This window comes from Lissotriton helveticus, chromosome 5_1 (genome assembly GCF_964261635.1).
Source record: "Lissotriton helveticus chromosome 5_1, aLisHel1.1, whole genome shotgun sequence".
Taxonomy (NCBI): Eukaryota; Metazoa; Chordata; class Amphibia; order Caudata; family Salamandridae; genus Lissotriton; species Lissotriton helveticus.
The window spans coordinates 74552098-74563412 of record NC_136065.1 but is presented as its reverse complement, the minus strand read 5'-3'; the positions used below and the strand labels follow the sequence as shown (position 1 = coordinate 74563412).

General features: G+C 52.0%; 1 protein-coding gene across 2 annotated transcripts in view; it reads right to left on the bottom strand.

The window, feature by feature from the left end:
- Positions 1-1937: 1937 nt before the first annotated feature.
- The window catches only part of LOC144754145 (flotillin-1-like), a 229764-nt gene continuing 220386 nt past the window's right edge, over positions 1938-11315 (bottom strand). For both annotated transcript variants that reach the window (XM_078641724.1, XM_078641725.1), the window contains exons 13-14: positions 8338-9484; positions 1938-2878 (exon numbers count right to left, since the gene is read on the bottom strand). In XM_078641724.1, coding sequence (XP_078497850.1) covers positions 9452-9484 — 33 coding nt within the window. In that variant the 3' untranslated portion in view covers positions 1938-2878; positions 8338-9451. The remainder of the gene's footprint in view (positions 2879-8337; positions 9485-11315) is intronic.

Sequence of the window (11315 nt, the reverse complement as noted above, 5' to 3'; positions counted from 1 at the left end):
TAAAATGTTGTGTAACCACCTAGGCATATATTGGGGTACATTGGGGTTCATAACAGGAGGTGCAGGTTGGGCATCATGCGTTTTCTGCAGTGATGAAGAGATCCTTGTCCGGAAAACCCCCAATGCTGAAAGCACCAGAGGAGGACTCCCACGTGGAGTTCTAACTCGTGGACTTGTTGCTACATCCCACATGGAGTGATGGGCTGAGGACAGAGTTTCAAAGAGGAAATCCCCTTCGACAGGCTCTTTATGCATTTCAACGTTATGGCAAGCAGCAGCCCTACAGTGGTGTCGTCAGACAGGGAGGGGAGTGCAGGATAATGGTCGGGATCCATATCCGCAGGTCAATCAATGTCAGAAAAATCCCCTGGGTCTCACTGTGGGGGCATGTCGTATCGACCCCCCACAATGTTCACCTATGTTGGAATGTGGTGACCATAGAGGGGTGTACGAAAGTGGGTCAGGCAGAGAAAGAGGTGGGGACAGTGATGGTGGTGGGTGAGGTAGGAGAGGAGGATGGCAGCTTAGTCTCAGGAAGAGGACTGGCCGCTTTGTCATGCTTCTTCCATTGCTTTGGTGGTGGAGGGGGCTCCAGAGCTTCCTCTAAGCTGACCTGTCTCTTAGAAAGTCGAGTGCATGGCACCAGAGGTTGCAGGAGTATTCGTCCCATCTGGGGATGGATAACTTATCTGCCTCTGGCGAGCATCAAGTTCATCCTGCAGCTTCTGGAGGACTGGTTCGATGGCTGATTTTCTAGTCGGCACCAGCCCCAACATGGGTTTTGACACCGGCGGCTTTGGATCCAACGGTTGGGTCCTCGCTGAGCTGAGAGCAAGCAGCGCTGAGGAAGTTGGCTTTAACATTTTCTTTGGCACTGAGCCGAAGCTGGGTGTAGTGTCTGAAATCAACTGTCAGTGCCGACCATGGCCCGAAAGCAGTGGTTGTCCAGAAGCCTGCCTCTATGGGTCCAGAGCTGCTGAACAGCCCTTCTGGGGAGGAAGCTCGGAGCGGTGTCGAGGAGGAGGGGTAGAAGAAGCTGTACTCACGACCTGTTGAGCGGGCGGGAAGACTTCAAAGTCTTCAATCTCAAGATTGGAGGTGGAACCAAAGAAGTCTTGGATATCTTTGCTGCAACATATCGCTGGTCTCAAGGAGTCTTTTTCGACCCGAAGGACCTACATGCGTCAGAAGAGGCCTAGTCGTGCTCCGGTGAGAGGCCAAGATTACAGACCTGGTGGAGGTAGGTTCAGGGGTATTTTACATGCCATTGAAAAGGCGTCCGTTCAATCCGAGGCAAGGCATATTGAGAGCGGACCGAATGGAAGGGAAAGAGACTCGGATGGGCGAAGCTCCACCAGGGGCTGGGGTCGACTTAATAACAGTCCCGGATTAAACTGTTGGCGGCCACCCGATACGACAGAAGGGGAAATGCAGTCGAATGCAGTACCAACGGAGGGAGAGGAATAGCGAAGAACGAAAAGAACACCGCAATTGTGCCATTCCGGAGCACACATCTGACCCTGGCGTTGGAAATAAAACAATCTAACAATAGAACAGATGGCTATGCGCTTTGCAAGCAAGGGGTGGAGTCACAGTACCTCGTGAGTAGAGAAGTCTTCGAAGAAAAACTTGCACACATCTTGGGCCAACATTCGATAGCAGGAGTATGCACACTAGATGGCATGAGTATGCACAGCATGTGTATCTACAGCCACAAATGCCTCAAACATTTCTTTACAAAATGCACCTTTGAGTCATATTAGTTTTGTATCTCTTATAATAAAACTAACTAAAACAAAAAAAAACACATTCTACAAACAAACACATATATCTCCTACCACACCACAAGATTTTCTCTCTAATTCACTGGAGATGTCCTCAGAAAAGAATGCCAAGTGATAGAAAGCGCACAGATCTTCAAGAAAATGTAGACAGACTCATATCATACATATTTATTTCACAAGACACATGTGATGACATCAAATGTATGGCGCAGACCAAGGAGGAGGGCTGCCCTGGAGAGGTGGAGAGTGGAGAAAGGAGGCAGGCTGTAAATCTATTTAGTGGAGAGCGATGAAGAACCTGGGATAAACGATGAAGGGACCGCCATCTTGTATAGCCAAGCAAGGACTGGTGCTCCTGGGGGTCGGGGCAAAACTGAGGCCAGTGTTGGTGGAGAATGGCCACTGATTCATCTTACACTCCGGCCCCTCCAATGCATCTTGCACACACCCCTTGTCCCACTAGTACATCTTACACAACCCAACCCACCAACCCTCCTCTGAACTACATGAAATAGATGTTATCCCACCTCCCTTAGTGCAAGCTTCCCTCCCTACTATACGAGCCCTCACTCCTCCACACACCCAGTCTGTCCTTCCTTGCTACCCTTCGGGTGTGAAGCCCCACTCCTCCTACCACTCCCACTAGGGTTCTGAGTTCATGCATAGTGCCAGCACAGAGTTACAGCCCCTTACCCCGTTGCGATAGTACAGTCCAGCACCACCGTCCACCTTTCCCACCGTTCTGCACCCCTCAGTTCTCCTCTGTGTCAGCAAAAGGCTCAAACTCAGACGTGAATTCTAGAGGGCGGAGAAAGGGCAGATCCTCGGGCCCGCAGTCAACATTTCGAGAATTCTGGTTTGTCATCTCTCTATATTAAACTCAGTAATTCTAGCACACTACGCATTATGTTGAACAACAATAATCCTTACACAAGTATAGTCATATACAATAATATAATTGACATTGATACATGTAATGTTCCTTTAAAAAGAATGCTCCTTCCAGCTTCATAACCTGGGAGGCAGCGGCGCCCTCTGGTGGATGCTCCGTGTAAGGAAGGCAGGCAGGGATTTCAGAAGTAACAAGCACGCCCCTGTAGCGCAGCGGGGCCCAGGGTGATAAGGGCCTGAGCAGCGCTGGAATAAGGGGCACACCACACTGTAAGTTATAGATTGGTGGGAAGACCCCGAGCGGTCTCAAACCATTTATTTTATCTCCTCGGGTCGAGCCCGCCCCGAGGATTGCATGCTCAATACATTGTCGAGGAGAGCCCGGGTGGCTCTCTACATCCCTCCTTTTCTTTAGTTACTGTCCACGCTCGTCTGCATGCTCAGGGAAATGTGCACATGAAGTCCTTCTGGCAGGGTGCAGGGTTCGGCCAGAGGCCATACCTCTGGCTCTGGGAGTTGGAACTGGCCACTGCATCTGCCTGGGAGTTTGAAATGTTGGAGTCACAATGTCTTGGGCGGGCCCTTGAGCGGCCGGCACATCGTCTCTATTTCTTGCTTGCAGGTGTCTTGGTGTGGAGGTTACAGGTCCTGGCGAGTCGACAGGCACTTGACATGGAACCTTGCCCGGGTCTTCCGTCTCCTCTGATCTGGTGCCCGGTCCACAGACCCTCTTGAAACAAGATACATTTCGGGTGACCACTTGCTATCTCCTCTGCGCAGTGACCATGGTCCCATGTACCTTGACGATGGTCCATTCCTCCGGTTCGTACGGCGCCCTGAATTTCCAGCCTGTGTGTCTGTCTTTGACCACAACACTATCTCCTACTTTCAGCTGTGGTTCTTTTGCTCCTCTGACAGCACTGGCCCTCTGATTAGTCACGACGGTCCTCCTGGCCTGTGTGGCTACGCAGTCTCTCTCCGGAGGTTTCCATGCTGACTCCGTCGGAATGCTGTCCCGCGTGGCTCTTTTGAAGAGCGGGTGAGCGGGAACACACTTGCTGTTACTATGGGGCGTTTGCTGGTAGGCATCTAGAAATTGGTCAAATGCTGACTCAACATCTTTCCCCTGACCCACTGAGATTTGCAGAACCCAGTTAAGGGTCCGCATAAAACGTTCCACTTCCCCGTTAGCATGAGGCCGCAGAGGAGGGATTTTCCTGTGGCGGATCGCCTTATTTTCCATGTACTCTTGAAACTCATGGCCTTGCAATGGGGGTCCATTGTCTGAACGGATTTCATCTGGCAGGCCTAGGGGGGGCCAATGTCTTGTCCAGGATTTTCTTGACGTGCGGGAATGCCGTGGATGCCACCACCTCCACCACTGGGAACTTGGAGAATGAGTCAATGATCACCAGTGTGAGGCGGCCATCAGGAAAACTCCCAAAAGTCAATGCTGACTTTAGACCATGGGAGCTCACATGGCTCTTTGGCGATGACTGGGGCTGTTGCTGGGTCCCCGCCCGTGATGGTGTATGAGTGACATTGGCGCACCATGTCTTCCACTTGGGTATCCATCGCTGGGAATCAGCAGCCGGGCTTTGGTTTTCACCATCCCTTGGTGCCCCACATGCACTAGCTGGATGATGCGATCCTGCAGTGTCCTGGGAATCACGATGACGTGCCCTCTCAGGATGACTCCCTGTTCCCCTAACGCTCAGCTCATGTCGGATAAGCCAGAACTGTTGCAGAGCATGGCTCTCTTCTGCCCGGAGCGACTGGACCCCATCCAGGAAGTGGGTCCACCCATTGTTCATTAGGGCATTCTTTACCTTGGCAAGCATCTCGTCTGCAGCCGTGACTTGGCCAATCTCCTCTAATGTCATGGCTTTTGGGAATGCCTCATACGAGACCATCGTCACAAATGCCTCTGAGTATGCTACGTCCGTAGGTGGGGCTTGAGTGACCGGCGGCTAGGGTGCCGCGAGAGGTAGTCTGCTGGGTTATGTGACCCTGGACGGAAAACAACCTTCAAGTTGTACATCTGCAAGTGAATGGCCCATCTTTTGATCCTGGGAGGCGCCAGTCTTTAGGACCCTGCGAATAGTGGGAGCAGCGGCTTTTGGTCCATCACTATCTGGAACTCCTGTCCATACAGATAGATGTGAAAATGGTGACACGCCCACTTTATGGCCAGGGCTTCCCTCTCGATCTGGGCGTATCTGATCTCGGGGTCTGAGAGCGCCCGGCTGGCGTAAGAGACTGGCTTCCATGTTTCTCGGTCATGCTCCTGTAGGAGGACAGCTCCTAGACCTACTGGGCTTGCATCCCCCACCAACTCTGTGCATCGACCCGGGTGGAAATAGGCTATCACCGTCTTGTCCATGAGGGCCGTCTTGATGGTCAAGAATGCCGTGTTGGCAGCTACAGTCCATTCAAATTGGCGGTCACTATGTGTGAGGGCGCGGAGCGGTTCTGACAGAGAGGCCAGGTTTGGAATGAACCTGCCACAGAAGGTGGCCATGCCGAGGAAACTGCGTACCTCTGTGGGGGACCTCGGAATGCTCACCGCCCAGATGGGCATCGCTTTCTTGGGGTCGACTCTCAACCCTTCTCTGGTGAAGATATACCAAAAAAGTCGACCGACTCCTGGTAAAAGGAACACTTGGTCCTATGGAGTGTCAGCCCGCAGTCTTCTAGCCGCTGGAGGGTGGCTTGGAGGTGGGTGTGATGTTCTTCCAAGGTGTTCGAGAACATCAGGATGTCGTCGCTCAGATTTATGACGTCCTGCATACTGGACAGTGCTTCCTGGATGGCGTTCTGGAAGACCTCGGCTGCAGACGACACCCCAAAACTCAGTCTTTTGTACCTCCGGAGGCCGACGTGGGTGGAGAACATGGTGATATACCTGCTCTCAGGCTCAAGTTCCAGTTGATGGTACCCTGTGTTCAGGTCCAGCTTGGAGAACCACTTGGCTCCGTTCATGTCTACCAAGACTTCATCCATGGTGGGGGTGAGATGACGTTCCCATTTAACTGCCACATTTGGGAGCCTCATGTCCACGCACAGTCGTATGGCATCCAGCTGTTTCAGCTCGTGGGCCATGACCAACGGGGACACCCATGGGGTGGGGCCGGAAACCTTCTAAATGACGTCGAGGTCCTCGAGATTCTTCAGTTCAGCCTCCACTTGCGGGCGGAGATTGAGCTGCACCCTCCGCTGCCTTAGGGCCGTCGGCTTCATGGTGGGGTCAATGTGGAGCTTGGACTGCTTCCCTTTTAGCTTGCTGAGTCCTGTGAACAGTGCCGGGAATTCGTGTAAAATGGCATCAGCGTGGTAGTCGTGGTCTTGACAAGCAAAGAAAACCAGGCCGAGGTCTTCTGCGGTGTGGCAACTGAGAAGGGTGCCTTTCCTCCCTTCTGTGATGTGGAAACGGGCCCTCATGACGTGTTCATCACTGGTAAGGTCAGCCTCGATAACCCCTCTGAGGGGTAGAGGGTGTGTACCTCCATAGGTATAGATCCTGGCCTTGGTTGGTGCGAGAGGGGGTCGTGGCTACAGCTGTTCATACTGTTCTTCTGAGTCCATGACATTGACCGATGTGCCTGTGTCAATAGGCGCCTGGACTGCTGACCCTCCAACTAGGACAGAGCACATCGGCGGCGGCCTTTGGTGTTTATCTGACCTGTTGATGAAGGATACGACAAACACCTCATTGTCATCTTCTTCAAGCGCTAGGCAGAGCCCCGGCGTCGTTTTGTCCTCTTGGGACTGTGCATCGTCGAGTGATACCTGGCGTAGATGTTGCGTCATTCCCCGAGGCCGGGGGAAAGTGATTCACCTTTCCGCAGCAGGAGCACATCTTCCCCCTCGCTCCGCATACTGTCGTAGACGGGTGTTCCACCCCACAGTTGCTGCATGCCCCACTCGTCGGCGGCCGCAGCACAGGACGGGCTGTACTCGGGCGCCGTTGTATGGCCTCGACTCTCTCCTCTTTGATGGGCATATACCTTGGTGTCTGTGGCGCTGCAGCGGTCCTCTGCAGGGCGGCCTCCATTTCGCCCGCCTGTGCGTTCAGGAGTTCGTGGGACCTGGACAGGATGAGGATCTCGTCAAGTGAGATTCCTGGCTGGTGAAGGATCAGTTTCCGTAGCAGTGCTGAACGGCATTCCTGGATGACTTGTCCTCGTATCTCCTCTGTTTGGTCTGTGAAGGCACATGAGCTTGCCAGCCTGCGCAGTCGCGCATAAAACATGTCCACTGACACCGTGTCTGACTGTGATGCGTGTCAAAACTTAAAACGCTCAAAGTCAGGGTTGAGCTGGGGATCGAAATGCCTGCTGAGCACGGCGACCGCCGCTTCATAGTCATCATCATTCCGTGTTGGGCAATGTCTCAAACAGATCGTAGATCTCCGCACCCCCATAGTATATGAGCAGTGACCTTTTCACAGTGCCATCTGTTTCCCTTGTGCCCCTTAAATAGTGGTTTAAACGTCCAATATACGCTTTCCATTGTAGGACCACCGTGGCCAGATCAGCAGTCTCGCTGAAGGGTTGCAGTGGTGAAATAACCACGTGGCTGTGACTTGGTGGTGGGCCGTCATCGGCTCCGCATGGTCTGCTTGCTCCAGCCTTCTGGCCATCAGCTCCTGTTGTGGCCGGCATGCTCATGGCATCGGTGTGCTTGGGTGCAGTTGCGGTGGCGTGGCGTCTCCCCTAGGGGTCCTGGATACAAGGCGTATGGTGGCAAGTAGCCACGAGACTGGTGGGCCTGAGGAGGTGTGATGCGCCGTGCCTGTCTGCCCCTGTTGAAAATGGCCCTCTTTTATTTTCAGTGGGCTCTGTGGTCGAAGAAAACAAAAGGTGCCCCTTTTCACGGCCTTCCCCGTGGCTGTAGCAGTACATAACCTGTGGGTTCTGGAGTGCTCCCCCTGTAGTGGGCTGAGTGTGTGCCTGGTTAATGTCTCTTTTTTCTCTCTCTTGCAGAGATTAAGGCCTGCAGGGCCCACCCGTCCCTCTCTGGTTGCTTTCCCTTTTGATTTCCAGCCGTTATTGAGGCCTGCAGGGACCAACCGTTTCTCTGTGGCTTGTTCTCTGCCACTGCTGCCCCTAGCGGGATGCGCTGGACACGTGGGGTGATCCACTGTCAGGCATGGGAACCTGAGGACTGCCGCACAGCATTGCATCACCAATGCACCGCCGACCTGAGCGCGCACCCCGCGGCTTCCTTGAAACGTAGAGCTGCGGCCGGAAAGCAGTGTCGTGGGGCTGGAGATCGTTGTGGCCGGAGCAGGCCGATACCAGATGAGCCAGCAGCAAGGGCAGGTAAGGCGGGTACAGCGAGGCAGCAGCGCAGGGCACAGGAGCACAGCCCAGGCTGCCGATAGCAGGTACGAGGAGGGGAATGTCTCTTTGATCAGGGGGCAGCAGACACAGCGTTGCGGCGCACCGGGGTCTGACTGGCCTCGTCGCCGATGTAGCACGGCCACGGGTGATAAAGGCCTGCGCAGCGCTGGAATAAGCGGCACATAACACTATTAGTTATAGTTTGGTAGGAAGACCCAGAGCGGTCTCACACCGTTTATTTTATCTCCTCGGGTCGAGCCCGCCCCGAGGAGTTCATGCTCGATACATTGTCGAGGAGAGCCCGGGTGGCTCTCTACATCCCCTGGCCACAAGGTGTCAGGCAGGAGGAGGCTGTGGAGAAGCCTCCCTCCCCCACACAGGCCATATACCTAGATCGAAAGGGTGGATAGAAATGGGGTGGCATGTGAGTTACCCCTGGCTAAAAGGGGTAATAGGGGGCATGGATAGGAGTTGTCAGCACCCAAAATCAGCCAATTAAATGAGAAGGCAAAGTAGGAATGCAGGCTGCAGCTTTTACAATCCATGAAGCCTTAAACCTTGGTTGGTGAGAGGGACCTGGAGGTGTGTGTATGATATTAGGGTGAGGTCATAAGAGCAGGCAAGTCAGACATATCCCAGCCTTCTTTTGATGTGTCAGCTAAATTGTATGGCACCAAAGGCGGAAGTAGTGAAAAAAACACATCAGAATAATAAAATCACAGAGCCACATTGTAATTATGGCTGGAGTGCTAGGTGTCAGGTGACCTTAGGGCAGTGGGTGTCATGTGACCTTAGGGCAGTGGGTGTGGGGTTGTGTGCCTGTACACAGTGGTTACTTTTGTTCATAGTTATGGTGGTAACAAGACTTGTGGGGAGGGTCATTGTGGTCTTGAAGGGTGACAGCCCCATCCAGCACCATTGAATCCTTTGAGTGCTCTCCCAAGGCGGCATGGGTCCCAGTGATGAAACATGCCCAGTTTTCTCTGGTTTGGTCCCTGCCACAGGCTTCTGGGTAGGCAAGCCTTAAAAGGGCGAGAAGGCAATGAGTTTTTAGGGCGGTCATTGTGTGGGATCGTCATTCCTTCTTGTTCCTACACCCCGTGCATTTCCGAGTCCATTAGCAGTCACAGCAGATGGATGCATTTTATACCCAGATGGTTAGCACATCATGTACAGTATGAAAAAAAGGAAATCCTGCCGCCTCCCCCCCTCCGTTTTGGGACAGAGAGAAGTCCATCTGCAACCAGTCTGATGAGAACAGTCCCCAGGGGCCTGAGGGGTGCACAGTAAGGAACTAGTACTTTGGTGTGCACATACATGGGGTGGGAGTGGACATGAGGAAGGAGACCAGGTACGTGAAGTAAGTATGACGAGGGTTGAGGGGTTCACATGCATAAAGGCACCACGGAGACGCCGCTGACACCTCCTTCGTTAGGCCATCCTTCCAGGCTTCATCTGGGAGCACTGCAGAGAGAGAGAGAGAGAGATGGGAGAATAAAAGAACATTAGATCACAAAATGATATTCTGCAGACAACGTCCCTGGCCCTATGAGGAGGAGGATGGAAAGGAAACAGGGACATCTAAACAAGGCAACACATGCCATGATGTAGATAGAAAGCCCACCAAAAACTCTTGAAGAGGAGTTTGTGCAAGTATTTACAAAAGACAAAACACAGTAGGAATGTTAACACGTTGACAAAGAAAAAAGGATGGCTTGGATGGAACGTGCAAGTTACACTGTAAGCATCTGTTTGTTGTGGGTAGTGCTGTAGATTCACATGTTCTGCGTACTCCTACCATCTTATGTTGGGCTCAGACATTTTCAAGTTGTGTTTTTCTCAAAGAAGTCTTTTGAGTCACAAGGTATATAGTGAATCCTCCCTTAGTTAGCAATGTGCATAGGCACCGAAATCCATATTAGATTGTTTTTCGCACAGCGGGTGTGAGTAGTGTGGAGTGATGAGTAAACACAGTATGGTGCACATGAGAATTGTAAAATGAAGCTAGTCAATAAAGGAAGAGATCTGTGATCAAAGCTGCACTCTTCTGAGAAGCAGGATGAGCGCATGTGAATCTACAGCACTACAGGCTATGAACATATGCTTACAGGGTAACTTACATTGTCACTTTTAAGCATGAGATGCTGTAGATACACACGCTCTGCATTGGCTGTAAAGCAGGATCCCCTCCAAGCGGCTAACCATAGCTTGTTGCCTTGCTAAGATATCCATAGAATAATACTTAGCAAATGTCTGTGGGGTTGATCAAGTGGCAGCTTTACATATGTCAGCTAGGGGAACATTTCCCAAGAAAACCATGGTTGCTACCTTCTTTCGTGTAGAGTGCACCCTGGGTGTAGCAGGGAGAGCTCTTTCAACTTTGTGATAACATGTCTGGATGGATTTAACTATCCATCTGGTGATGCCGGCTTTGGATATAGAGTGGCCCTTAGGAGGTTTAGCAAAGGCTATAAAAACACTTAGGCTGTTTGCCAAAGAGCTGGTAATACATGGCAGCGGGTTTGATATCTAAGCTTTGTAGGGCTTTCTCTGCTACAGAGTCTGGTTGAAGGAAAAAGACTGGGAGCTCTATAGTTTGGTCGACATGAAAAGGGGAAAACATCTTTGGAAGGAACTTTGGGTGAGTTATGAGTACTGCCTATTTTTGTGAACCTGAATGAAGGGTTCTTGGAGCGCGAGGGCCTGTAACTCACCAATACTTCTAGGAGACTTAGGGCCGCCAGCAAGGCTACTTTCCAGGAAAGGGACCGGTGAGGGCAAGAGTGTAAGGACTCAAAGGAAGATTCCTTGATTTAGGTGAGGACTATAGTAAGATTCCATACTGGGGCAGGGAGATCCCTGGGAAGGATAACCCTTATATGGACTTCAATGTACACTTTAACTGCAGATATGTGGAACAGGGAGGAATGTTCACTATTTTGCATCTATACAGCTGTAACTACTAAATGTAGTCATTGTAAAGTGTATGCGCGGATCCAAAGCAAGCTCTTACTCGAAGGTCAACTTTCTCTTTGGAGGCAAAGCCTCTGTAGGCTTGAGATGCAGTGATGTGGAGATCGTCCCCATCTGGGGAAGCTGCTGGAGAACGGGCTGCTCCGAGTTGTTAGAGACCACTGTTGAAGGGGGCCTTGATGGCAATGGTGCCTTTGACGCTGATGGAGTATTTGGACCTGTAGGAGTTTGGCGACAATGACGTTTTCAGCGTCAAAGACGCCTTTGTAGCTGGGTCTAGACTGGATGCCAGCATCGAAAGAGTCTTCATCCTTGAAGGCCT